The 26,315-nt window shown below is 47.2% G+C and overlaps 6 protein-coding genes and 1 non-coding gene across 9 annotated transcripts in view; 5 read left to right on the top strand and 2 right to left on the bottom strand.

Annotated features, from left to right (window-relative positions):
• The window catches only part of LOC9642464 (superoxide dismutase [Cu-Zn] 4AP), a 1,294-nt gene extending 427 nt beyond the window's left edge, over positions 1–867 (top strand). The window contains exons 2-8 of the mRNA XM_024660754.1: positions 7–22; positions 90–191; positions 259–354; positions 420–451; positions 503–578; positions 642–683; positions 744–867. Coding sequence (XP_024516522.1) covers positions 7–22; positions 90–191; positions 259–354; positions 420–451; positions 503–578; positions 642–683; positions 744–772 — 393 coding nt within the window. The 3' untranslated portion in view covers positions 773–867. The remainder of the gene's footprint in view (positions 1–6; positions 23–89; positions 192–258; positions 355–419; positions 452–502; positions 579–641; positions 684–743) is intronic.
• On the top strand, positions 859–3,782 carry LOC9642465 (pentatricopeptide repeat-containing protein At2g13600). Of its 2 annotated transcripts, none has more exons than XM_024660815.1 (6): positions 859–2,926; positions 2,986–3,088; positions 3,147–3,244; positions 3,293–3,396; positions 3,454–3,519; positions 3,583–3,782. In XM_024660815.1, exon 1 carries the CDS (start codon positions 874–876, stop codon positions 2,896–2,898), a length of 2,025 nt encoding a protein of 674 aa, XP_024516583.1. In that variant the 5' UTR covers positions 859–873; the 3' UTR covers positions 2,899–2,926; positions 2,986–3,088; positions 3,147–3,244; positions 3,293–3,396; positions 3,454–3,519; positions 3,583–3,782. The 2 variants fall into 2 exon arrangements, with proteins under 2 accessions (XP_024516583.1, XP_024516584.1); XM_024660816.1 differs by having other exon boundaries at positions 2,986–3,031.
• A 324-nt stretch (positions 3,783–4,106) lies between these two features.
• TRNAN-GUU lies at positions 4,107–4,180 on the top strand. Its single transcript has one exon. It is a non-coding gene; the product is annotated as a tRNA-Asn (tRNA).
• A 553-nt stretch (positions 4,181–4,733) lies between these two features.
• Positions 4,734–7,987, bottom strand: LOC9642466 (formin-like protein 20). Of its 2 annotated transcripts, none has more exons than XM_024660805.1 (5): positions 7,604–7,987; positions 6,779–7,378; positions 5,917–6,595; positions 5,757–5,838; positions 4,734–5,074 (listed from the first exon to the last, which is right to left on the bottom strand). In XM_024660805.1, exons 1-5 carry the CDS (start codon positions 7,701–7,703, stop codon positions 4,844–4,846), a joined length of 1,692 nt encoding a protein of 563 aa, XP_024516573.1. In that variant the 5' UTR covers positions 7,704–7,987; the 3' UTR covers positions 4,734–4,843. The 2 variants fall into 2 exon arrangements, with proteins under 2 accessions (XP_024516573.1, XP_024516574.1); XM_024660806.1 differs by lacking the exon at positions 4,734–5,074 and adding an exon at positions 5,081–5,489.
• Positions 7,988–8,768: 781 nt separating this feature from the next.
• LOC9642915 (GDSL esterase/lipase At4g01130) lies at positions 8,769–10,481 on the top strand. Its single transcript, XM_024660795.1, has 5 exons — positions 8,769–9,074; positions 9,141–9,332; positions 9,405–9,574; positions 9,705–9,993; positions 10,061–10,481. Exons 1-5 carry the CDS (start codon positions 8,795–8,797, stop codon positions 10,372–10,374), a joined length of 1,245 nt encoding a protein of 414 aa, XP_024516563.1. The 5' UTR covers positions 8,769–8,794; the 3' UTR covers positions 10,375–10,481.
• A 9,966-nt stretch (positions 10,482–20,447) lies between these two features.
• LOC9642916 (helicase-like transcription factor) lies at positions 20,448–23,381 on the bottom strand. The gene is made up of 3 exons (XM_024660814.1): positions 21,866–23,381; positions 21,500–21,809; positions 20,448–21,434 (listed from the first exon to the last, which is right to left on the bottom strand). The coding sequence occupies exons 1-3, from the start codon at positions 23,369–23,371 to the stop codon at positions 20,629–20,631; spliced, it is 2,622 nt and encodes an 873-aa protein (XP_024516582.1). The 5' UTR covers positions 23,372–23,381; the 3' UTR covers positions 20,448–20,628.
• A 341-nt stretch (positions 23,382–23,722) lies between these two features.
• On the top strand, positions 23,723–26,236 carry LOC112341145 (canalicular multispecific organic anion transporter 2-like). The gene is made up of 11 exons (XM_024660755.1): positions 23,723–23,818; positions 23,871–24,053; positions 24,108–24,299; positions 24,360–24,471; positions 24,524–24,633; positions 24,688–24,906; positions 24,959–25,097; positions 25,159–25,250; positions 25,315–25,494; positions 25,549–25,743; positions 25,793–26,236. Exons 1-11 carry the CDS (start codon positions 23,723–23,725, stop codon positions 26,234–26,236), a joined length of 1,962 nt encoding a protein of 653 aa, XP_024516523.1.
• The last annotated feature ends 79 nt before the right edge of the window (positions 26,237–26,315 follow it).

Below are 26,315 nucleotides of genomic sequence, written 5' to 3' on the forward strand. Positions count from 1 at the left end.
TTCACACAAAACGCTACAGGAAGTAAGCTAAGCATCGCAAACTCTTTACTTTGGATCATCTCTCGAAATAACTTCACGGTTTTTCCCAGGTCATACGGCTCTGCACGGCATAATTCAAGGACTCAAACCAGGCTTACACGGCCTTCATATCCATACATATGGCGATCTAAGCAGTGGTTGCAAAGTCCTGGGTACGTAAGAGAGCTTGTTTTTTTCTTCTCTTTGATAGAGAGCCTTAAGTCGTGCTCGACTTGACAGGTACGCACTACAATCCTTTGAACAGGAGGCACAACGACAATGTAAATATCGATCGCCATGCTGGAGATCTTGGCAACATCCAGGCAGCCGCCAATGGTAGAAACTTTTCAGTAAAAAAACCATTTCTTCTGTATCTAACCCGTGATCTCGCTGTCGCTCAGGCGTCGCCGAGTTCTTCTCTGCAAACTGTGAGGTACTTTCAAGTCTACCAGGCCTTGACGAAGTGTTTAACTCTTGCGTGTAGATTCCACTCCGGGGAGCGAATTCTATACTCGGAAGATCCATTGTCGTGCACGATCACGCCGACGATCTTGGGCGGAGTGAGTATGAGAGATTTTAGTGCTCGATGAGAACTTACAAGCTCTGTGTGATCGATCTTTCAGGCGGGAGTATATCTGGGAACGCTGGAGGTCCTGTTGCTTGCGGTAATTTTTTCTTGGTTCCAAGGTAGAAATTTTGGTGTTCTTACCATTTGATCTCCATAGGAATAATTGGCGTTCGTTACCACGCATAGATTTCTCATCACATAGTTTTATTTTGTTTGCTTTGTTCTCGTTCGCGCGTTTTTTCAAAATTTTAAATTTAAAAAGATTGGTTTGCCCTAGAAAAGGATGAATGGTTCGCGCATCGATCAAGAGCTTTCTCGCGATCGGGAGGGCGATCGGCAGTCGCAGATCCATGGCAATGCTTGCGCCCAGCGAGACCTGGCAGCTCAATTCCTCTTCTCCATCGCCCTCTTCCCTGAACGATCTCGACGATTCGCCCCCGAGATCCCAAGAACTGCTCACCACAACAGTAGAGCGATTGCTGGGCTCCTGCCGCGCCGCAGACGCCGACACCTATCTCTCGATTCTCGCCCGGATCGCCGACGCAGGAGCTCTAGCCCACGGCCGCCGGATCCACGCTTTCATCTACAAACTGGGCTGTGATCCCAATCGCAACCTCACGATCGTCCTGTGCGGCGTGATCCGGATGTATGGCTGCTGTGGATCGGTCTTGGATGCGCGTGATCTCTTCGATTCCATGCCCGGGAAGGGCCCAATCGAGTGGAACACGATGCTCGTGGTGTATACCCAGAACGGGCATCTTGAGCCTGGTATGGATCTCTTGCAAAGAATGCCTCTCCAAGACGTGGTTACCTGGAACACCACCATAGCTGCGATGCTCCGGAATGGCCACGTCCGCGAGGCGAAGAGAGTCTTCGATCAAATCCCCGAGAGAAGCGTTGCGAGCTGGAACACATTGATCACACACTATGCCGAGAATGGGGATTTTGGCAGAGCTAGGAGGATTTTCGAGGAGATGCTCATCGAGGGCGTGGCGCCCAGCCCAGTGACGTTCCTTGGCGCGCTGGGGAGCTGTGAGGGCGCGGCTTCTCTGCGATTTGGGCGAATGCTACACGAGCGGATCCTGGAAGCGCGGATGGAATCCAACGTCCGGGTCGCGAGCGCGATCGTGAGCATGTATGGGCGATGCGGCAGCATCGCCGAGGCGAGAGCTACCTTCGATCGACTCCCAAATCGCAACCGCGTGACTTGGAATGGGATGCTCGCAGCGTATGCGCAGAACGGGCACAGCATCCAAGCGCTCGAGTTCTTCCACACGGTGATGAGGAGAGAAAGAAACATCGCTCCAAACAGGATGACCTTCCTGAGCTTGCTCGAGGCGTGCTCCAATCTCTCGGCGCTCGAGGAGGGAAGATCCATCCACTCGAGCATCAGAAACTCTCCCGGCCTGGAATCCAATCCCAAAGTCGTGAGCGCGCTCGTCACCATGTACGCGAAGTGTGGCGAGCTCCACCTCGCAAAGAAAGTCTTTGACGAGTGCCCGAGCTGGAACAAGGACGCCATAGCCTGGACCGCGATGATCCTCGCGTATGCGCGTAACGGGCATCCCAAGGAAGCGATCAAGCTCTTGCCTCTCATGGACAGCCAAGGCATCCACACCGACAAAGTCACCTTCGTGAACATCCTCGACGCTTGCGGCAGCATCACCGACGTGAAACTCGGGAGATCTCTCCACAAACTCTTGGAGGAAGAACAGGCCGAGATGGACGTCCACCTCGGGACGAGCATCGTCGGGATGTATGGCCGGTGTGGAAGCCTGGATCGAGCTCGAGAGATCTTCCACAGCATGAGAGACAAAGACACATTCACCTGGAACACGATCATCGCTGTGCACTCTCACAACGGAGATCCTCGAGGAGCTCTCGAGCTCTTCCGGCTCATGGAGCTCCAAGGCGAGCGGCCGGATCGACTGACTTGTACGTGTGTTCTTGCGGCTTGCGGACACGCGGGGCTTGTGGCCGACGCTCGCTACCACTTTGTGAGCATGCGAGAGAGCTACGGTGTGGAGGCCGGGGTGGATCACTACGCTTGCATGGCGGATTTGCTGGCCAGGTCCGGGAAGCTGGAACAGGCCGAGGAGTTGATCCATGCAATGCCGTTTGAGCCTCACATCCATCTCTGGACGTCGCTGCTGGGGGCTTGCAATGTTCACAAGAATGTGGAGATTGGCATCCGGGTTTCCAAGCACGTCGATGAGTTGCTCCCGGATTCTAGCTGCGGACAGGTGATGCTCCGGAATGTGCTGCTCTCGGGGACTCGGAAGTCGGGCTCGAGCGCTCTCAAAGACTCGTGAAGATGTTTGGTTCATTGCCAACTCTCGGGTAAAGTTTCCTTTCTTTGTTCTTTTTTCTCCTGTGTTAACGCAAGATCGTTTGCTCAGGGATAGATTCTTTTCGAGGAGAAGATCATGGTGCTGAGGATCATCGGTAAGTTTTTGTTTCTTCTTTTTGCAATCACAGGCCGATATTGAGCATTAGAAAGAGGTCAGCTTTATTGTTGTTCTTCTTCTTTACTCCTTCTAAAAGCAAGCTCTTTTCTCAGACGAAGCGTAAGAAGCAAAGCTTTATGGGCTACTGGCAAGGATAAAGTCTTATACTCCAGCACAGGAGCACTTTCTTTCATACTTCCAAGCTACTTACGTAAGCCACTTTACTTTTTCACAGTTCTTCATGCTCAATACTTCACAGATTTGATCCATCAAACGAGTATAGTTTTTACTCAACAGGAGGAGCTCACTACTCAGAGATTTCGCTGAGTTGTTTTCTATAATTTAAGAAGATCATGGTGATCAGTGAGCATTGAATTCCACTTTCTATACTTCCACTCACGCGCAATCAGCTTTGTCCAGGACTTTCATGAATTCACAGCTTCCATCCTTTTGACTCTCACTCAAGTTCACAAGATCTTCCTCGAGGTACCAAAATCTAGCTCTTGTGATCATGTGTCCGCCGTTTAAAGCATTGTTTTCTCGTCGCAGGCAAAGATCTTTCGAAGGTCAGAAAGCCAAGATATCTCACACCATTTTCTGAGGCGTGCATAGAGCCAGAGCTCCAATCTTTTGGACGAGCCCAACTTACGCACGCTGCTCATCCATCCTCGTCTCATTCAAGTGTAAGCGTTTGGAAAGTGAGGCTCCCGCTTCACTTCCGGTTTTAAGTCAAGCTCTCGCACAAACGACGAAGACGTGTATCATAACTCTCACATATACGTCGTAGCATTCAAGGGGAGAGGACCATGGAGGCCGTGAGATCGATCGATCCATCATGGGCTTCGTTTAGGCTGTCCACTTCAGACATCTCGACTTCACGCCAAGTGTTTCAGGATAGAATCCCCACAACTCCCACTTCTTAACATGACACGAAGGAGAGAGACGTTTGAAATATTTTTTATTTTATTATTTGGTTATATTAATATTTCTAAAGGTAAATAAAATTATTAGAACATACTTATTCTTAATACATTAGTAATGTAAATTAATTACATAATTACTATATAATGCAAGCTAGAGTAGCTCAGTTGGTTAGAGCATGTGGCTGTTAACCACAGGGTCAAAGGTTCGAATCCTCTCTCTAGCGAATTAGTTAAAAAGACAAAATGGTATTAACTATTATTAATTAATACAAACTAGTATCATTATTGTTATTATTGCTATTAATAATACAGAAATTGTCTGATTGATAATTTGACCAGCATGGTCAGCTGAAGGTGGGAATGTACCATAAGATAAAACAAAGAAAAAAACTAGATAAGATAAGAACCATGAGATTTTTAAATGAAGGAATGAGACTGGAAAAATTCCATGGTTGAATTAAAATCACTGAAAATCACGTGCTGTCACTGTGGAGATGAACCTCATGTTAACTGATGATTCCATGTGAGAAATGAATGTGAGAGAGGTGCAGCACTACATGTGACTGTGATCTCCACTGCCACAAAAATTATCTAGGATTAAAAAACAGGGCTTTGGAAACAGAACTAAATCCTACTCCGGAAAGCCAGCCGGAATCTTTGGAGTTCACTGTGCCGACACACTGCAAAAGCAAAGAAAAATCAAAAAACAAAGCTTGAAAGATCTGCAATCCAATCCGTAACAAGTTATAGATGATCTTGTCGAGAATCAAGCTAATGTTTAGAGAAAAGCCTGCAATGAACGAATTGATTGAATCGAGGAAAAAACACGTTACCATCAACAAGAACTTGCTCCTCTCTCTCTCTCTCTCTCTATCTGCGTTGCACTACTATACACCCGCCAGGCAGCAACGAAAGAGATGCGAGGACGAAGAGGGCGAGGAGGAAGAGGCAGTAGAACCTGTCCGCCGGATCTCGCTCGCGCGCTCCACCGTCTTGGCGGCCTTCTCGCCCCGCTTGGCCTCGGCGGCGGCGCGGAGCTCCTCGGCACGCCGCCTCGCCGCCGCCAACTTGTTCATCATTCTCTCGTGTGCATGGGATCTCATTCTCTCCACTTTCACCTGCGAGGAAGAGAATCATTCACATCATTCCAGCCAAAGCTAATCCCCCAAGTGAGATCTAGTCCTAGCTAACGAAGCTCTGTCTATCTATCTCCCCAGTGATAGATAGATACTATACTCTATAATAGCCAAGCAAATCACTCGCTTGAATGATGCTAGAACATGGACATGTGCGAGGGCCTGATGATGGTGGACTGGCTGACTGACTGATTGTGGTGAGTGGACTGGCGACTGTGGACTGGGACTGGACCGGCGCTGACCGCTCTGACCGTCGGCGCCGGTCACGGATTAAAACCAGAGTTTTTACCTTACGTTCTATTCTATTCCATTTTCACCTGCCGCAATTACTCCCATTCGTTAAGTGAGGAATCAATCAGTAGCAGCGCGGCAGCAGCGGTCATAGCCAGCCAGCCAGCTAAAAAGCAAAGGATGAACAAACAAAAAAGAAGAGAAGGAAAAGATCTCACACAAAACGAGATAAACAGGCAGAGGACCTGGCAGGGGTTTGGAAGGATGTAAAGCTCAACACAGGTGCCGTACGCTTTGGATTCCAAGACGTACGCTCATGATTCTATTCTATCGCGGAGATCACTAAAAACACTCCTAGAGGGAAAAGCTAGAACTTGACGCTAAAGAGCCAAAGAACATAAAAACATAGAGCAGGGAGCGAGCGACAGCTTACCTCCATTCGTCTCAATTCGGCCTCGGCCTTGGCCTTCTGGTGATTCTCCCACGCCAAAATCTTAGCCTCCTCGCGCTCATACCTTTTTGTTTGCATCGATAGATCGGAAAAACGAAAGCTTTAGAACTGAATCGATCAGGCAAAGAACTCTATCGCTTACCTCGCCATGTACTTGGCGTGCTCGGCCTCCTCCCACGCGGTCGCGCGGCTTTCAACCATGGTCCGCCTCACCTCGTCCAGGTCAACGGCCGGTCTAAGAGAGTCAACGGTTTGATTTTGCTGCTGCTGCTGCTGGATCACCACCTTGAGGCATTTGGACGCATCGTTCTCTTCCTCCTCGCGCGTCGCCCACGCCGCGATGCTACTCTTGCCCAGTTGCGTGCCAAGCACCAAGATCTCGTGCCTGGTAGCGTTCCTGGTGGTGTGGATCGTCGCTCCACCCGGGGTCGCTGGAAGCGCTGGAATCGATGCGAGCTGCTCGTCCAGATGATCGCCAGGAGGAGGGAGCGGCGGAGGAGGAGAGGCGTCGGTGCCGGTGGAGCGGTAATTCGGTGGCATGGTGGGCGTGGTTGCCTGTGGCGGCGGCGGTGGCGGCGGCGGTGGAGGGATTGGTCGCAATCGCCCCGGCGAGACGCCCGGGCTGGTCATGATTGGAGTGCGCATCGGCGTCGCTGTTCTTGACGGCTCCTGGCTCGCGATTGGGGTCATCTCCGTGCCCATGTCGCGCATGGAGATGGATCGAGGCCCTGGAGCGATGCACGCCACGCTCTCGTACAGAGACGTCGGGCTCTTGGGCGGCTGGTGGGGATCTTGCTTGAAATCGAAGCCGCTGGTAGCCTCTGCGAGGAAGAACCCAGTGTTAGATCGTGGAAGAGAGGAAGAATGAGGGAAGAATTCATCGATCACGCGAGATTATGGATGCATGGCAAGGAATCTCCAAGAATGCGATGAAGAACAATGGATGCATGGCAAGGAATCTCAAGGAATGCGAGGAAGAAGAGGGAAGAAATCTCGCTACGCACCTGTTGGATCCGTGAAAGGCTTCTGGATGCGCAGCTGCTGGTTCTTGACCGCCTCGCAGATCGTCGCCTCCAGCGCCTTGCCGCCATCGCTCTTCACCATGGGGAAGCTAAATCTCGATCCCACGACGCCGGCGGCCATGGAAGAAGAAGTGGACGACGAATCGATCATCATCTTCTTCTCCCGGTCCTCGGATTCTCCCTCCTCGTCCTCGTCCTCCTCGAGCTCCTCGACGCGGTCTCCCTGGATGAGATCGCTGCTCTCCAGCTCGCGATCGCCGCCGCCTTGCGGCTGCTGGTGGAGCTTCTTGAATCCGTGAATCTGCTGCCTCTTGCCGGATTTCTTGGCGGAGGATTTGAGCCACTTCTCGGCGTCGTCCCATTTGGATGGAAATGTGAAGAGAGCCCTGGAGGAGGAGGAGGAGGAGGAGGAAGAGGTCGTGGAAGAGGTGGGCTTCTTGGAGGCCGAGGGAGGAGAGTGGTGGTGTTGATCGGACGGTAGAGCGACCTCGAGAACCGGCGTGGCGTCATCGCTGTCGTCCAAATGCTGTTGGTGCCTCGCCATAGCGGCTGGGTCGCTAGCTACGCGAACGTTAAAAGCACCTGGAACACATAACAAAGTGAGAGACCCGTGAATATGCCTGGCCAATGTAGGTGAATATTCGCCTCCATAGCCAGGAAGAACACTCGAGACAACTCAAGAACACGAAGAACACGACCAAGAACGCGAAGAACACGACCAAGAACGGCAAGAACAGGGGACCTAGAGCCCGGGCAGCCGATATTTCGGAGCCGATTGAGCAAAAGAGTGATAGAGGATGCGATTACCTTCTGGGAAGAAGCCGCGCCGGATGCTGTTCTTGCTGAAGGATTTCATGATCCCATTGGCGCTGCTACCCTGATCAGCCCCTGCTGCTGAGGCGGACATTATTCCTCCCTATCAATCTCTTCCTGGCCTCGGCCGCGATTCCTCCAAATCCAGTGGAAATTCCTGCCTCGAGAAGCCCACAGCTCACCTGTGTCCCCTCTTTGACCGATCGGGAGCGATGATCTAGGAGCGCATTGTATCAATCTCTCAATTTCGCGACAGCGAGCATCCTAATCCTAATCCCTGGACAAGAGACACACAGCCTTTCTCCTCAGTGAGCCAGCTCTTTGATGATAGAGCAATGCGAGTTTTTTATTCGCGCTCTCTCGTTCACGACCCAAGGAATAAAATGCGCACAAAGGGAATTCGATGGTATATACTCTTAACGGTACTGTGGGGAACATTCCGTGGCCGAGGACGGTATATGCCAGTGATTCTGTTAAAACGTGGCCAGATCGAGACCGTTCATCTTGTGATGGAAAATATCACAACGACCTGACTGGATTGTCCTCATCGAAAATGGATGAAAGGACGGAATGGCGGTGGCCAGGATTTGGGATGTGTGTTCTTGCCTCTTTTGGGACATCGTGGGTGAATATAAGTGTTTGGAGAAAAGTTTCTCTTTGGTTAAAAGATTAAGAAGAGCGAGGGATTTGTTTGATCGATTCGTGGCCTTGGTCAAGAAATGCTGCTGGCGGATGAAAATCACGCCTGTGATCAATGCAAGTTGCCAAATTCTCGGAGACCAACCAGCAAAAATCCCAGCTCTCGCAGGGCTAAATGCTTTTTGACCACTACTCTGGACGCATTGTAGGAACCAACCAACCAACATATCAAATTTTCATATGATAAACTATGAATATATGATAGTACTATGAATATAACAATTGTTATTCGAATTTTTATTGGTAACAATTATTATTTGAAAATGAAGTGCATTTCTGATAAAATAGTAATATTACCTTATTAGTTGTATTTATATAGATTAGAAATCTAATTAATCAAGCTTTAGAGTCGTGCGAATATTGAGAATATTCCTCGTGGCGGTGGATACATTGCATTTGAGAGAAGTACGTTCCCTCCTCTCCCTGGAGAACCACTTGAGGCCTCCATTTGTTCCTTCTCTCTTCTAGGGTTTATGAGCGAGGGCAATGGCGCGAGGGGGAGGGGCCGCTGCCGCGCTGCTCGCGCTCCTCGTGCTTGGATCCCATGCAGGCGCCTACGCGCAGGAGGATCATGATCGCGATCGCGCCTACAAGTGCTTCCCGGCGATCTTCTCCCTCGGCGACGATTGGGCCGACACTGGCAATGCGCGCACGCTGTATCCCACCGATCTCGAGGCCCAGGAGGAAGTCTCGCCTTACGGCATGACCTTCTTCAAGAGCCCCGCGCATCGGCTCTCGGATGGAAGGCTGATGATCGATTTCTTGGGTAAGTGATCTTCTAGGTTGCTATAAGATTTCTTATCGTTTACTGGCATTGCATGCTACGTTATAGCGCAAGCATTCGGCATGCCTCTCTTGTCATCCTACACGACCGGCGTGGTGTCGAATTTGCGGCATGGGATTAGCTTCGCGGTCGCTGGAAGCACTGCCAGCTTCTCGGATCTCAAAGTCCCGTATCCGTTGCTCATCCAGGTGCAGTGGGTCGACAAGTTCCAGTCGGATGTTTTAGATGCTCTCGCTACTGGTAAGAATCCATCCATATCTATACTATGCGACCTTCTTTGCAACTCTTCTTTTTTGTGATGCCAAATTCAAGGAACCACTCAGCCCCTCCCGGATCCAGCGTACTTCCGGACCGCTCTCTACGTGATCTCTACCGGGCAGAACGATTACAGATACGCTCTACAATCTGGTGCGATGAGCGTGGCCGATGTGGAGTTCACTGTCGTTCCTCAAGTCGTGGAGAACATCACCGCGAGTATTGCTGTAAGCTTCTCTCGATTTTCTTCTTCAGTTTTTGAGTGCTCATGCATCTAGTTTTCCTGTGACTTTGGAGCATTGCATTTGGTTTGCTAGACAAAGCTTTCGAGCTCTTACTCCAACGATCTTCTTACAGCTGCTAGCCGAGAACCTCCAGGCGCGGAAGTTTTTGGTGATCAGCGTTCCTCCCGTCGGCTGCACACCCGAGATGCTCACACTCTTCGCCAGCACCGACCCGCTTGATTACGACGACAACGGCTGCCTTCGCAAGCTAAACCGGTTGTCCGAGCTCCACAACGAGCTACTCGCGGCAGCCGTGGACAGGATGCGCGTTCTCCTCTCGCTCCAAGACCCCTCCTACAACATCACTTTCGTGGACATGTACAGCATCATGACCGAAGTGCTGTACGATCCTCCAAAGCGTGGTAGGCTTTCTTGCAAAGTTCTTGACTATTGATCTTGCTAAGAGTGCGATCTTTCCTTCGTTTGCAGGCTTCTCGGAGCCGCTGCTTGCGTGCTGCGGGGCCAAAGAGCCATACAACTTCCACGAGAAGGTGATGTGTGGGAGGAGAATGCTGATCCAAAACTCCACGGTCCTGGCCAGCGCTTGCAGCAATCCGCGAGAGTACATAAGCTGGGATGGCATCCACACCACCGAGGCGTTCAATCGCTACGCCGTCAACTCCATCCTCGAGGGGAGGTATGTTCTTCCCGGCGACGCTTTCCGCTGCTACTCCGCGGAAGAAACCGATGATTCCACTCCAGTGACTCCATCGTCGCCACCGCCAGGAGCTGGGAACCCGTAGGCCAAGGATGGCGGCGATGGATTAGTTCTTTCTTCCTTCGCGGGAAATATTTTGTTCAAACGTAGTCAAATGGATATATTCAAAGCATAGTCAATTTGATACCGTTTCATCGAACTACGAAAGCTATACACTTCGCTTACCTGTTCGAAAAAAGAAGAGCGACGCTGGAGCCAAGGAAATGGACGAAGAAGCAAATGTGAAACGAAAAATGAGATGGGAGTTTTCTTTGTAAAGTTTGATGTCAATCGTTACCAAAGAACTTTGAAGCAAGTTAGGCATTACACAATCTTCAGACTAGTGCAGCCACCACCATTGCCAACATCAAATGTAGTAGAATTTGAAAGCCTCGCATCCAGAGGTGGCGAGGAAGGATTAGCCTGTATATGAAAATTTTAAATCATCCTACTGCATTGAAAATTATGCATAGATAATTCCTGATACTGGTTCCTTGGTTATTCCCCTGTGTACAAAGGATATATATATGATCTTGATCTCTTGACCTCCACCGTGCTGCTTTCCACTAGCTTTCTCAAGTTGTAAATTAGTAGAATTTTGACGTGAGGCACGTTGCACTCATCAATCATTTGAAAGAACTTGATCAAAGCAAAAGAATGAATTCAAAGAAAAGTTACATTTAGTTGCAGTCTTGTTTCATAATGCAAATTCAAAACAGTCTATGGGAACTATAACTAATTTATTAGTATTAAGTGGTAATGAATATACCTAGAATGTATTTGGATATTTTAAATTATTCTATTATCTAGCATTTATTATTCATTTAGATTAATCTTGTATTTATAATTTACAAATATATTTATAATTTATATACTTTCCTAAAAATAATAAACATATTTATAAAAAACATTTTTATAAGTATATTTAGACCTAATAGTATAGCATCTGTCTTCGGCCTATAGTTTTGGAAGCAAGAATTCCTGTCTGAGCCTACTAACCAGGCTTTAAATGCAAGGCTGATCCTAGCCAGGGGGACTATGGTGATTAGTTGGTCCACCAGTCCATTGAAGTTCAAGCTGAGGCATTCCGTCCCCTTTTGGCAATCCTTCCACCATCCTTAACTCTTTTCAGTGTCAAGCTAAATTGAGCTTTTGATAGCTGCCTAATCACAACAGTCAAATGTGTCCTTCTACATGGAGAGTATGAATTGCATGGTGCATCAATATGGATGCCATCTAGATTCTACTCCATCTATGCTAGAGCTAGAGAAACTCATGAGAAGTAAGAAGAGGGTGAAGAGATGAGATTAATACCGGGCCACCAGTCTCTGGCCTAGTTGACAATGAATAAATTTCTTTATTCATTTCTATTCTTTCCAAATCATCAATTTTGGTAATAAAAACAGGCAATACTAATTGGTTCACACTAGCCATTATAGTGTGTCATTTCATTTCTTTACTTGGGTGCCCAGATTCTTGGTGGAAACACTCTCTTTACAGCGATTTACTTAGCTTTTCACAAGATCCTATCAAATTTTAAAATGTGCTAGAAATGCCTAGTGATTGATTTCTTACTTAGTTTCCATTGTTATACACTTTCTAGCACCACGCCTTGCTACTCCATGGGCATCGCTGCTGCTCATTGCCAAATATTCATAATATTTTAATCCTAATACTAAATAAATTGCTACGCGTTGCATGTAGCAACGCTTGGTTTGCTTAATGGTAGTTTTATTATTACTTATTAATCTAATTGATCAAATAAAGTTTATATTATAAGCATGTTTGTAATTTATAAACACAAGATTAATCTTATGGCATATCAACCATTAGATGATAGAATAAAAAAGAATATACTAGAAAGGGTTTAGGAAAGTTTATAAATTATAAACATGTTTATAAATTATAAATACCAAATTAATCTAAATGAATACAAACCGTTAGATGGTAGAATATCCTAGAATATCCGACCATATTCTAGGTATATTCACTACCATCCTAGTCCCCCTATAGGTAAACCAACAAAAACATAGGATTTTAGCAAAAAATGCAAAAGAATGATATTGTAGCATTATCTTACTTGAATGTGTGAGTGCTCGGAATATGGAAAGGGAATACAGAAAATATGCATATCCATTAGCCCAAAAAACCCTAGCTTATATACAGGAGCGAGTGGTCCGGATTGAAACCAACCCAACGGCTACCAAAATCCCACTACGCTAATATTAGTATATGACATCGTAGCCGTACACTTGGCCCTCACATCATCCCCTCCTCTCGAAATAATGGCAAACCATCAGGGTTCTCTTGTAGATGGGCCGGGATCTGGAGGAACGTCAAGAGGAGGCATCGGTGGATCTGTAGATGGTATTAACTGCTCCTGATCCCTTTGTATAAAGCGTTTCAACTGCTGCACATGCACAATCTCTGGAGGATCGGCCTGCTGGACGTCATGCCAAATCTCATAAATTTGTGGTCCAACTTGCCACAACACCTGATATTGTCCTTTCCATTGTGCAAGGAGCCCCTTAGATAAACCATGTACCGTATGATGGGGAAAACGGACTAACACCAAATCATCCACTTTGTACTCCGCAGGTGGACAATGATGGGAGTTGTACCGCCATTGTTGTCCCACTTATATGCGGCCTAAGTGTTCGATAGACTTCACTCGGACAAGTGGAAAAATGCTTGTCAAATATTAATCCCATGACCTAGCATCCGCAGCTCGTGGCAATCGCGAAGGTAAACCCAACTTTGTTGGTAATATTGGATCATGACCATATAGGAGTTTATATGGTGAAGCACCAACAGAACTCTGCACTCCAGTGACATATGCATACCGAAGAGACGGCAAATAACCATCCCAATCCGAATGTTGAAAGTTCACATACTTCGCAATCATCCCCTTGAACGTCCGAATGAGCCGTTCCACCAGACCGTCTGATTGTGGATGATAAGCACTCGTGAAAGTGTGGCGAATCCCCAACCGAGACTTCAAAACATGAAATGCCTCAGACATAAATGCGGGACCATTATCCGAAAGAATCCGCTCTGGACAAGAATGCTGGAACACCACTCGATTGAGGAGGAAGTATCCAACAGCAGTTGCAGAGGCGCTAGCAAGAGCACCAACTTCCACCCAACAAGTCAAATAGTCAGAAGCAATAATAACATACTCATTGCCAGCAGTCGACTGTGGAAAAGGTCCCATAAGATCAAACGCCACCAACTCAAAAGAACGGGAAACTGCAATTGACTCTAACCATCCTTCTGCAGCCCGAGGGGGAGTATTACGAGCTTGGCACCAAACGCAGCTACGCACATACCGGTTAATATCACGTCGCATCTCCGGCCAATAGAAAGACCTGCGTAGCTTCTCGATTACACGACGATGTCCCATATGCCCACCTAGAATAGGAGAATCATGGTAGGCATGGAGAAACCGCGGAATAAAGATAGAAGGCACCACCAGCCATAAATGATCATCAGGATCTATCCCCACAAAATAAAGAAGGCCACCTTCAAGATCATATTGAGAATGTAAATGCCGGAAAGGCAAGTCATCAGGAAGTGATGCAGGATTCTCAAACCCATCTCGAAGCCTTCAAATCCATGGCTCAATTTTTTGAGCCTCGCGAACCTCATCAAGCGAAGTTAGATCTTGCTCTGCACTTTGTGGACACTGAACGTCAAGGACAGCAACCGCCGATGGCACAGAATCCTCGTCTAGAAAATCCACAGATGCTGGAACAACAGGCTTGTCAAAAACATGAGAAGAGAGTGAAGAAGGAAGAGGAGCTCGAGAAAGGGCATCAGCATCAACTATAGAACTCCTTGGGCGATGAACAACATCAAAATCATATATCTGAAGCTTTAAAGCCCACCGAGCAGTACGACCAACTAGGTTCTTCCACTTTAATAACGAAGTAACAGCAGCATGGTCACCTTCAAGTAACATCTGAGAACCATGTAGATATGCATGAAGTTTCTCGAAACCCCAGACTGCTGCTAAACACTCCTTCTCTGTCGTGGAGTAGTTCATCTCCGCTGGTTGTAATGTACAGCTTATATATGCAATGGGATGGCGCTGACCAGGCACACTCGAGCTCTCTTGCATCAACACACCTCCAAGATCAATGTCATAAGCATCCATGCGCAAAATAAAAGGTCAAGTGTAGTCAGGATATGCCAAAACCAGAGGAGTCGTTAACAGCTCTTTGAGATCCCTGAATGCCCACTCACAATCCGGAGACCAGATGAAAGATGATGTTGATGACTTCAGTAATGCTCGCAACGGTGCAGTGCGATAAGAAAGATGATCCACAAAACGACCGAGATACTGCACCTTGCCCAAGAAGTGTTGCACATCATTCACACACTTCGGAGTAGGGAACTTTAGAACAACCACAAGTTTGTCAGGATCAACTTGCAAACCCTCACACGAAATACGGTACCCAAGATAAGTTGTATCCTTGGACCCAAACACGCACTTCAACCGCTTCAGCTTTAAATCAATGTTGCGTAGCCGATACAACACTTTACAAACATCACGAACGTGCTCCTCTCACGTCCCCTCCAAGTGGATCAAGACATCATCAATGAAGTTAGCAGTCACCTCCGGCATATCGCAAAGAACCTCGTCCATCATCCGCTAGAAAGTTGCTGGAGCATTGTTCAAACCAAACAGCATCACCAAAAATTCGTACGAACCAAATGGTGTATGAAAAGCGGTCTTAGGAATATCTTCTTCGGCCATCGGTATTTGCCAGTACCCAAAAGTAAGATCTAGCTTGGTGAACCAACGACTTCACCCCAGATGATCCAAGAGATCAGTAGTGTGAGGAAGAGGGTATACATCTGGGATCGTCACTTCGTTTAACGGACGATAGTCGATGCAGAAACAAATACTCCCATCAGGCTTTGTCACAAGATGAGGTTCACATGCCCAAGGACTCCACGACTTCCGAATGACACCTTTCTCCAACATCTCCTTGACATTTGCACGTAAAATCCGGATCTCTTTGGGTGACCGACGACGAACAGGAACCTTGATTGGACGAGCATCCTTGGTTGGAATTGGATGACGTGTGGCAATCTTGGCCTCAAACGATAGGTCAAATTCAAAGAGATCAGAATACTCCTTCATGAGCTGGTCCACCGCTGCAACACAAAGATCATCGGAGGGATCGGAAAAGGGAAGAGTAGAACAAAATGGGAATATAGGAGGAAATAGTGGGGGAACAAAAGTAATGGAAGCAAAGGTAGAAGTAGAGGGACGAAGAGGGACAGAAGTAAGAGGAATGGATGAAACATAAGGAAGTATGAGACAAGGGGGAGAAGCCTCAAAGTCACACTTGGCATGGTGGCGCTGCAACCAATCCATACCAAGAATGAAGTCAAAAGCTTGACTCGGCACCACCCACAAGGACTGCAACTCAAGCTCAAGATCACCTACACGCACAACCAAGTCCGCCTCATCCCGTGCATATGCATGTGTACGGCCGTTGCCATAAAGAATGAAAACTAGTTCCACCACACGACGCAAGTGTAGACGGCAACGTGTGGCAATAGGTCGAGCAATAGAAGATAAACTCGAACTTGTATCAACTAACACGGAGAGAAGAAGAGGAGACCTCTTGCTATAAAAACGAGCTTGTAAAGTAAACACTGGATGAACTGGTGCCGAGTGAACCCCTTGATGATACTCCCGAAAGAAAGATGGAGGGGTCATTGACTTATTCGCGCAAAGTCCCTCCGTTACTCACGTGACTCTTCGTTTCCCGGATGCATCTCGGTGTCCAAACCTTCCACTGCAACAGCACCAACAGGACGTTGCTGACGCCAAGGTCTCCACCCAGGAAATGGAGGTCACCAATCCGGAAAACACCGACAACGCCGACAACGCCGATAAGTATGACCAACTTTGTCACATACCCAACAGCGAATATCACGGCTACGACCACATCCTCGCCTTTGTCCTTGGACTCGAGCAGCAGCAGTATCAACCTCTATTGGAACAGGACCATCACCTATAGGAAGAGGAGCTAAAGGACGTGCAGTGAGAAGTGGGAGAAGCGACATCTCATAATGTTGTGCCAAGCAAAGAGCATCGTCAAGGGTGGCGGGAGCAAGTGCGTGCACAAGTCCGACAAGATCTTGACGAAGTGCTGGCCACAACATTCCTAGCTTGATCCGTTCCGACATATTTGGCTCCGCACGAAGCAAAAGACTTCGGAAACGAACGCCAAATTGCATCACCGACTCAAATGGCCCTTGGCGAAGATGATGCAATTGTTGGAAAGCATCATCACAGTCATCGGCATGTCCGAAGGCGCGTTTGAAGACATTCGGAAGAACACTCCAATCCCCGCGAGTGGCTGCTCCCAAACTGTTGTACCACTGCAACGCCATCCCTTGGAGACACGTGGGAAACTCACGCAAACGTCGAGCATCATCCCAAGAATGATATGTGGCAATCACCGTGAAGTGATCGAACCAATGGTACACATCATCCCCAGGATTCCTGCGAAAGAATTCCGGCCGAACGCGAGTATTGGCACCAAGAGCAGGAGGAGTTGTACCATGTGCCATGAATGCCGCCATCAACTAAGTTTGGTTGTTCAATTGCAAGCGCATAGCATCAAGCAATTGGACCAACTGCTGCTCCAGAGTCAAAGAAGGAGATTGCTGATCTGCCATGGAGACGAATGAAAAAGAAAGAGCAAAAGAAGAGAAATGACAAAAAGCTAGAAAGGAAATGGTAGATCTAGACAATGCAAAAAGCTAGATCTAAACCAAAATCCTGAAAGGAAATAACAAAAGAAAGGAAATGGAAAAAGCTAGATCTAGACAATGCAAAAACTAAATCTAAACCAAAATCTCAAATCTAAGCACTCCTCAAGGACAATCAAAGGTGCCCCTCATCTCCACCAATGTGAGTGCTCAGAATATAGAAAGGGAATACAGAAAATGTGCATATGCATTAGCCCAAAAAACCCTAGTTTATATACAGGAGCGAGTGGTCCGGATTGAAACCAATCTGACGGCTACCAAAATCCCACTACGCTAATATTAGTATACAACATCGTAGGCATACACTTGGCCCTCACAAATGTTAATTTCTATAGATTACTATTAAATTTAAAGTAATTGGATAGTTTCCTTTTATTAACCAGTCACACCCAGAGATGCCCGCCTCTGCCCCTTGTGCAAGATAGGAACAAAGACCCTGTTGCATGTCATATATGCGACTACAGCTCTTCTTCTCCACACTGGACTTCCATGCCCATGACCTCCCACAATTCATGGGGAACATGACCATGGCAGCAATGACCAATCTTTTTCTACATGCCATGGAAGACTGGAGGACACTGCTCATTGAAGTAACATGTCCCCACTTTCGAAATAGAAACACCTAACTTTTAACATTTGGAGCCACAATATTTTATTCCTTCATAGTTTGTGCTCTTTTTTATTACATTTTCTACACTCTTTTTGTCCTCCTTGCTCTTGTCATCTTATCCTCCTCCCTTGAAATTGATGCTGGTGTTGATGTTATTGCCATTGTTGTTCTGCATGCCTTGGTGAAAATCATCACCACTAACAGGAATCAACAACAATGATTCCCCAATGCAAGATCTTAGAGAGCTTGCCACTGATGAGTAGAGCTCTGGCACACTACACTTGCATGGTGGACTTGCTAGGAAGATCGAACCAACTGGAGGATGCGATGGGATTGATTGTGTCGATGCTGTGGCAGCCGGATCTGGTGACTTGGATGACACTGCTGGGCTCGTGCAAGAAGTGGAGCAACTTGGACAGATCTAAACGCCCTCAAGTTGTCATTCTTAGGAGATGCTATCTTATTTCTTTTTCCTGCCCTTTGTATGCTTGGAGTCTAGCTCCCCTTGGAGAGATGAACACAAAGTTGGCCTGACGTCGGTGGGACATGTGTACAGTTGACAAAGTGGTGTTGTTTATTGGCCATTTACTCAGAAGCACAGTTGAGTACTCTAGACTTCAAATTCTTGTGCTCATATGTGAAGCTTGTTGTGACCCAGTATGAGAGATCGAAGGCTCAACATACTTCCAAGGATTGCTCCAGATAGGAGCTGGTGAAGATCGATAGCGGTGATGGCCAACAATCGAAGGATGCTTGTTTCCTGTGGAGATCATGGCTCCCATCCAATGCCATGGCAAGCGGCTTAGCCTTTAGCTCTAGGCTTTCCATAACTTCACATTAAAATCCTCTAGTTTAAAAGTTCTAAATGCAGTTACACGAGTTTATTGTTCAGGATCATTAAGAAAAAGTGTAGTTTATTTTTTATTAACTTTTCTTTTATAAATTTTAAACAAACCAAACATTATTACATGGAACATGTGGCAGGATACTTACAGTAAATTATTTTAACACATTTTACTCTTTATAAGCTTTGTTCGTCTCATTCTTGGTCTTGTAGGGAGACTCCTTATCGGCCGGGTAAATGGCATCAACATTTGCCCGTTTCAGGTTCGCATCAAAGTCACTGAACCTCCAGAAGTATCCATCAACCAGCTGAGCCTCCTTTATGTTCTTGGCAGGAATTGCCCCCTTCACAGCCCACTCCTGCTGCCAGCTATACGTGTTAATCTCCTTCTGGAGCTTCTTCTCCTCCAGATAGTCCGGAACATACACCATCTCCAGCCCAGCCGTGTTGATCGTGTACAGCCACCCAGTGCGCCTGTAGTACTTGATCTCGGGATGCGTCTTGTCTACAAAAGAATCCTCTGGGATCACCTGCTTCATAAACACTCCGGCCACTCTCCGAGTCTGAGTGGTGGCGATATAAGCCGTGTCGCTGAGATTCGGGCCGCCACGGACGTGAGCAAGGACATCTGTGTTCTTACCGGCGGCCTTGATCCCGTTCTTGAACACATCATCCACAGGCGCCCTGGTGTCCCCTCTGTATATGAACTTCGGAGGCTGACGAGCCTTGCGCGGGGGCTCTGGCGTTCCGCGTCCGCCTGATGATTTCGGTGGTGCAGGAGCCGGCGCAGCGGGCTTGGAAGGTGCTGGGGCAGAGCCCTTCGACGCCATTTCGATTCAGGAAAACAAACTATCAGAAGAAAGCAGAGATGGATGGGATTGCCTTGGCACCGGAGTTTTATACTGGTGGGACTGCCTTCAGAGTCAATCAGCACAGAGCCATCGCTGTTACGTCATCTTTCCAGTGTGCGAGAGACGCGTTCGCCTTGGGATGCCGTGTTCTATTTAGCTTCCATCTCTGACTTCAAAAATCGGTAGTGTCTCTTGTACACCTGAGCCCAGAAAACTGTATTATAATGCAGAGGTCGTACCTTTGGATGAGGACGGCCAATATGTTAGTCTTTGTCCAAGACTGGCTTGACCGAAGCTCGCTTGTTTCAGTGCTCAGCTTCCTCAAATCATTCCCTTTAATGGATCGAGTTAGTATCTGATTAAATGAGTGTTGCCAGCTTCGAAGGACATTTCAATCCAGAGATGAATGTAGTGCCCTGTTCTCGACTTCGTCAGGCCGGTTTCAGTATTAGATTGAACAATATATATCAGTTAGCGAGTCAAGCACGGCACCACCAGGATGGTCGCCTGTGACACACGTAGTACGAGGCAGAAGCTTCTACAAGAAAAAAAAAAAAAAGTCTTACAAAATTTTACTGCAGCGATCCCGCAAACCTCGGCTAGTAGAGCATTCTAAAATCCACCGCAAAAAAAATCTGAAGAACCTTGTGAGTCATTTGAGACTTGTTTGTCCCATACCTGAACCAGTTAGCTCTTTCTTCCAATTCTCCGAAGTACCATCTTCACGCAATTTAACAGCTTTGATTGCAGCTGCGGAGCGAAGATACCGTGAACCATAAGCCTTCAAAGCCGCAAATCGCTTTGTCTCAATGCCACCTATAGCTCACGGCCGGAATGCTTCTTAGTTTTGGGTGGAAAATCCCCAAAAAAGAAGGCTGGCTCGATCATGCTTGTTACACAATCCAAAGCCCAGCCCCAAAACGTTTTCCGTGTTACAGTTCCAACAGAGATTCGTTTTTTCTTATTCCTTTGCGCGTGATCCAAGTTTGTACAAATGTAGTCAAATCGATTTCCTGTGATTCGGATAATTAGCTTCCTTGCAGCTTGATCATATCTACACTGGTTCTCTTACTTTGATAAAGAGTCTCGGACTCTCGAGAAAAACTTTTCGCTCTCAGACTATATACTCAAAGTAATCCTCGCTAAATCTCTCCATCTCTCTCTCATCCAAAGCGAGAGAGAAAGAAGCTCTTGGATCGATCAGCACTGCATGAGCAGCCTCACCTCCTGGATGCACTGCTTCCGCCTCTCCTCGGACGCCTCCTTCCCCAACGCGATCTGCGCGTACGCCCGCTTCTTCTCCTGCATTTGCAGCAGCCTCTCCTCGATGCTGTCCGTCGCAACCAGCCGGAACACATGAACGTCCCTCGTCTGTCCCAGCCTGTGCACCCGATCCATTGCCTGTTCTTCCGCCGCCGGGTTCCACCACGGATCCAGCATGACGACGTTGGACGCGCTCACCAGGTTGAGCCCAACACCCGCGGCTTTCAAGCTGAGCAGGAACACCGTCGGCGAATCCTTGCTCGTCGACTTGAACGCCTCCATGGCCTCGTCTCTCTTCTTGGCGCTCATGCCGCCCTGGAGCTTGACGAACTTGTAGCCGGCCTGTGTGAGCGGAGCTTCCGCCAGCTTGAGCATGGACGAGAACTGCGAGAAGACCACCGTCTTGATGCTCGGGTCTTTGGCTCGCGTCTTGTCCAGGATGGATAGCAGTGCTGTGATCTTCGCGCTGCTACCACCACCACCGCCATCGCCATCGTTGCCAGCTTCTTCTTGCTCCTCGCCAACGTTGGACGTGTAGATGTCCGAGATGGTTAAGTCACCCCGGCACATCGGGCACTGGCGTTTGTCTCGCTCGAGAGTCTTCTCGATACATCTCCGGCAGAAGACGTGAGCGCAGCGAGTGATGATCGCGGTGACCGGCGGCGAGAGGCAGATCGGGCAGTCGAAGTCGTCGCCGATCATCGCCAGCATCTTCTGGAGGAGCTCCGGACTAGCGATTTGTCCTGCGCAGCTCAAGAACACAAAAGACTAGTGAGACGAGAAGAGGCAAGCAAGAAAAGAACTTTACCTTGATTCTCAGCTCCTAGTGCCGCTAGAACATCCATGGATCCCGGACACATGCTGGAATGGTCGCACAGCTGCCGGAGCCGCAAGATGATCTGGAGAACGATTGCGTAGTTCTTAGTCATGGTGCCGTTTGCGATGTACTTGAGGATGATATCCTTGCCGTCTCGCTCCATCTTGTCGTAGATCGCGCGGTCATTGGGAGTGAGATCCACTGGAAACACCGTGACAATCTTTGGAGGCAAGTCCACCAGCTTTTTCCCGTTCACTCTCGCCTCTTTGGTTCGTCGCAGCGAGATGGCGGACATCAATCCCTGCAAAGTTCCACGAGTTAAAACCAGAGAAAAAGACCAACTTGCGAGAAGCTTACCTGTAACCGGGCAAAACCAGCCGGCTGGCCACTCGTGAGCGGTCTCTGAATGGTTCTATTCCAGAAGGTCCGCTCGCTGAGAGGCTCGAAGTGGAGGAACTGCATGAGACTGAAGAGATCCTTGGCGTTGTTCTGTATTGGAGTGCCAGTCACGGCCCATCGCCGATCGGCATTCAGTGAGATCGCACACTTGGTCTGCTGCGCCTTTGGATTCTTCACGAGGTGTGCTTCGTCCAAAACGAGCCTCAGCCACTGGACTTTCCGCAGCGCCGAGTTCCTGTCGTTCCACTCGCTGGCCAGCATGTTATAAGTCGTGAAAACCAGATCGTGGCTCGCGAGCTTCTTCGCGTTTTTTATCCGGTCGGGGCCGTGGAAGACGCACACGTTGAGACTCCCGGCTCGAGTGTGATCTTCCAACTGCCCGATCCAGTTGCTCAGCACGGAGAGTGGACACACCACCAAAGTCGCGAGAGGCCCGCCAGCTTTCGGGACGCACGGTGGAGGAGGATGATCGTCACTGCCGGAGTCACTGGCTTTCTTATCCCTGCCTTTGCTTCTCTCGGTGGTCTTGCTCTTCTTCGCAGCCGGTTGTTCTTCCAGCTCTTCGAGCTCCTCGGCGATGTCTACCACCGGCGGGAGCACAGCTCCAGGCCTGTTGGTGGCGACGAGAGCGAGCACCGCGAGCGTCTTCCCGAGTCCCATATCATCGGCTAGAATCCCTCCTCGCAGCGGCTCCGGACGCTTGTCGCACGTAAAGTTCGTCAGCGTGTTCATGTACATGGTCGTCGCGTTGCTTCCTTTCGGCGGCTGGATCTCCCAGAAAGGTGGCAGCGCCGAGCTGTTCTCCCGCTGGATCATCCAAGCCAGCGCCTCCTTCTGGTGCTGCATTAGCTCCGACTTCACGATGCTCGAGTCGGGCTCCATCGCCTGCCGCTTCTTGCAGTCGAGCGCGAGATCTTCGAAGATATCATCAATGCTGGGCTTCTTTGGAGCGGAGGAAGCAGCGCCAGCGAGAACCTTTCGCTTGCTCGTCTTGCTCGAGGCTCTTCCACCGCCGCCACCTTCATGAGCTCCCTCCTCGAGGAGGCCTCCACTCAAACGCTCGCCAAAGTAGTCGAGGTGATCGACCACGGCGGCGGCCAAGGCGGGCTTGCTAAAGACGTGGACCTGGCACGGCATCCTGTACGCGTTCTTGCTGCCGCTGGGAACGATGCCCTCGAGAAAGGCGAGGTTTTGATCCACCAGCGGAGCCAAATGCATTGCCTTGTTCTTCTCGACATGGCCGACCTGGTCGCCCCGGATGTTGAGCACCCGGATGGCGTTGGAGTCGTATGGATTGGTGGGCTCTCGGACAAGCTGGACCATCTCGCCGTTGGTCACCGTGCCGTGGTAGTACCGCAGACCCACAACGTTAACCGTGAGACAACCCACCAGGATCGCTTCCGCCTCCTCCTCCTCCTCGCCGGAGTCGTCCTCCACTTCCACCACTTCCTGTGAAGCGCTCATCCTGTTCTTAAGAAAGAACTAGGGCACATGAATAATAATAATAATAATAATAATAAGAAAAGATTTAGTGCAGATCATGTTTGGCCCTCACAATGTTAAATTAAACATTCTTATAAAATTATTATTATTTAGATTTTAAAAATGCAAGTAACTTTCTAATCTAATTATAATTGAAAAATAAGTCGTCCATTGAGCTTTGAGATGCTCCAATTTAAAAAACTTCCACTTGCGATAACAGAATATTCTGGCAATCCTAGAAATTATTATAATAATAAATGGCATTTTCAACGATAGTTTGGTTTGTAACAAACTGGTTTATATACCTGTCTTGGAACTCTCCTCTTTTACCAAATGGAGAGCCCAGAGCTAAAGGCTTCGTTTCTAAGCCGCTTGACATGGCACTGGATGGGAGCCATGATCTCCACAGGGAACAAGCGTCCCTTGGAGGTAGTGTTAAATTCACCAATCTTGCCAAAATTTGTGTCTCTCTGTCTACTAGATGAGCGATTTGTATGAGCTTAATCAAGAGGATAAGGCAGAATCTTGCGAGCAAAGATGGAACGAATGCTACGAGGAAGAGGGGAGCAAAAGAGTGTTGCGAGTGATCTTGAGGTTCCTGGGAGTGAAGTTCTTCCTCTTGTTTATCTTGCGCCCTTTGTGGCTGGCAGCGCTCATCTTGCAGGTTTTTGAGCAGTAAGCTCTTGGGGCCTTCGTAACTTACACCGATCTCTCACAGGTTTATGTTATTAAGGAGCTCATTCATCGCTCCAGACTCAAGAGCTCCAGAACATGGAGTGATTTCCTCCTCGTTGCCGGACTGTTCTTCCTGGCACAATCCCAGAGCTTATGCAACATCTGGATGTTCTTCTATGGCTGGAGATATGGCGTTCGCTTGCGTGCTGCTTTTTCCATGGCTGCTTTCAACAAGGTCTTTGTGCATAATACTCTTTTGCTTCTTTGTTATATTAACTTTTTGTGATTTATGGAGATGTTGAGCACAAGAACGGCTGAATTTAGTGGATCCTTGGATAGCTTGCTGTTTAATCTTGTCAACAGTGATACCCAAAAGCTGATTGATTGCTTGTGTATACTTCCTTATGGTATGATATGTAGTTGCAATCGCTTTGCTCTAAACCATTGTGGGACTTGCAGTGGTTTGCTTTCCATTCCATTTGCTTGTTGTGAGTTTTTTCTTATATCGAGAAGCAGGCATTGCCACACTTGCTGGAGTAGCTTGGACGGTCGTGGTGGGAATATTAATGGTAATAAGAATTCCTGATTCTTTTTCCAAATTGCTTACATCATTATTATATTAGTTCTATGTGGCGAAGTATATGGGGCACTTGGCAAGAAGAAAGCATTCTCACACTGATGCTCGGGTGGGAATCCTTTGTGAAACTTTGGCTGGCATTAGAATTATCAAGTTCAATGGTTGGGTTCCTTTGTTTATGAAAAAAATCAATAGTGCTCGTGCTGGTGAAATGAAGTGGGTTTCCAAGTTGGCTATGATCAGTACAATCATGTATATTTTGAAGGTATGTTTTAGTTTCTCAAGATTCTAATTATCATTCTCTATTATTGTCTCAGGATTCAATTGTTCCATTTGCATGCGTATTTGCTTTTGGTGTTTATATCATTCATCATAAAATGCTTGACGTGACAATAGCTTTTGTTGTCCTATCTTTCTTCAGTATTCTTGCAAGGGATAGCTTATGTTTCATTCATGGTATGGTTTCTATAAAACAAAACATCTCACTGAAAGAAAAAATTTGATTTGCAATTGAAAGGTTTGCCATCAATTTCTAATGCACTAGTAGCTGTGGAGAGACTACAAAAGGTGTTGGACTTGACAAATAGTTTGCAAACATCCAAGTCAAAGGTATGTGCTTAATGTTTTATATTTATTTTGAATAAGTAATTAATTAAGAATATTTTTTTTCTAGAAAACCTCAAACATATTTGCTATTGAGCTTTTGGACTGTATTTTTGCTAGAAACATTTCCAAAAGCATTAATCCCAAGCCCATACACATGCAAATTCAGAGGGGTAATCTTGCTGGCTTGATTGGTAAGGTGGGAAGTGGTAAGAGTTCTTTGCTATATGGAATTTTAGAAGAACTAAAGGTTGGTTAATTGATGTTGTTTTATAATTTTGGAAGGTAATAATTGACTTTACAGCTAACTCAAGGTTCATTATTTGTGGAAGGAAATATAGCTTATTCCCCACAACAGCCTTGGATATTAAATGATACAATGCGAAATAATATTGTCTTTGGCAGCATATTTGATAATAAACGCTATGATAATGTAGTGGCGGCTTGTGCACTTAATCATGACATTTCAATGCTACCTAATGGGAGTGACACTGAAATTGTAAGTTATATGTTATTTATATTCCTAACTTATATTGTGATTTAAAAAGGGGGAAAGAGGGGTAAATTTAAGTGGCGGACAAAAGGCTAGAGTATCTCTTGCTCGTGCATGTTATAGTACTGCTCCTATTATTCTTTTGGATGATCCTTTATCTGCTGTTGATGCTTCAACAGCTAAATACATCGTTGATTATGTACTAAATGGCATTTTAAAGGGAAGAACAGTAATTATGGCAACACATTCTATTATAAGCTTACAAGCTTGTGATGAAATTTATTTATTAGATACCAATAATGGTATTAAGCGCATCTTATCAAGTTCTAAAGATATAAAACGTGAGATGGAGTTGGTATCAGCTAAAACAGAATTAAATGCTAGTCAATATAGTAAGCTGGACAATTCAAAAGGAGGCATAGTGAAACAAGAGACAATGGAAAGTGGAAATATAAAACTCTCTCATTATTTAGAATATCTACACATAGCTGGTTGGTAAGTTTTTAAATTATTGATATGGTTTTTTATTATATAAATGTACAGGTCAACCTTTTTAATAATTCCCATATTTATTTTGG

This window comes from Selaginella moellendorffii, unplaced genomic scaffold, assembly GCF_000143415.4.
Source record: "Selaginella moellendorffii unplaced genomic scaffold, v1.0 SELMOscaffold_77, whole genome shotgun sequence".
NCBI classification, from domain to species: Eukaryota; Viridiplantae; Streptophyta; class Lycopodiopsida; order Selaginellales; family Selaginellaceae; genus Selaginella; species Selaginella moellendorffii.

Bases quoted from the DNA above. Each gene is read 5' to 3' on its own strand.
- LOC9642465 (XM_024660815.1), top strand. From the start codon at position 874: ATGGTTCGCGCATCGATCAAGAGCTTTCTCGCGATCGGGAGGGCGATC.
- LOC9642466 (XM_024660805.1), bottom strand. From the start codon at position 7,703: ATGTCCGCCTCAGCAGCAGGGGCTGATCAGGGTAGCAGCGCCAATGGG. The intron at 7,379-7,603 runs GTAATCGCATCC...TATGTGTTCCAG, and splicing joins GCGCGGCTTCTTCCCAGAAG to GTGCTTTTAACGTTCGCGTA. The intron at 5,839-5,916 runs GTAAGCGATAGA...GCAAACAAAAAG, and splicing joins CACGCCAAGTACATGGCGAG to GTATGAGCGCGAGGAGGCTA.
- LOC9642915 (XM_024660795.1), top strand. From the start codon at position 8,795: ATGGCGCGAGGGGGAGGGGCCGCTGCCGCGCTGCTCGCGCTCCTCGTG. The intron at 9,075-9,140 runs GTAAGTGATCTT...GCTACGTTATAG, and splicing joins GCTGATGATCGATTTCTTGG to CGCAAGCATTCGGCATGCCT. The intron at 9,575-9,704 runs GTAAGCTTCTCT...ATCTTCTTACAG, and splicing joins ACATCACCGCGAGTATTGCT to CTGCTAGCCGAGAACCTCCA.
- LOC9642916 (XM_024660814.1), bottom strand. From the start codon at position 23,371: ATGAGCGCTTCACAGGAAGTGGTGGAAGTGGAGGACGACTCCGGCGAG. The intron at 21,810-21,865 runs GTAAGCTTCTCG...GGAACTTTGCAG, and splicing joins CTGGTTTTGCCCGGTTACAG to GGATTGATGTCCGCCATCTC. The intron at 21,435-21,499 runs GTAAAGTTCTTT...TGAGCTGCGCAG, and splicing joins ACTAGGAGCTGAGAATCAAG to GACAAATCGCTAGTCCGGAG.
- LOC112341145 (XM_024660755.1), top strand. From the start codon at position 23,723: ATGGAGAGCCCAGAGCTAAAGGCTTCGTTTCTAAGCCGCTTGACATGG. The intron at 24,054-24,107 runs GTTTTTGAGCAG...GATCTCTCACAG, and splicing joins TGGCAGCGCTCATCTTGCAG to GTTTATGTTATTAAGGAGCT. The intron at 24,634-24,687 runs GTAATAAGAATT...TTATTATATTAG, and splicing joins TCGTGGTGGGAATATTAATG to TTCTATGTGGCGAAGTATAT.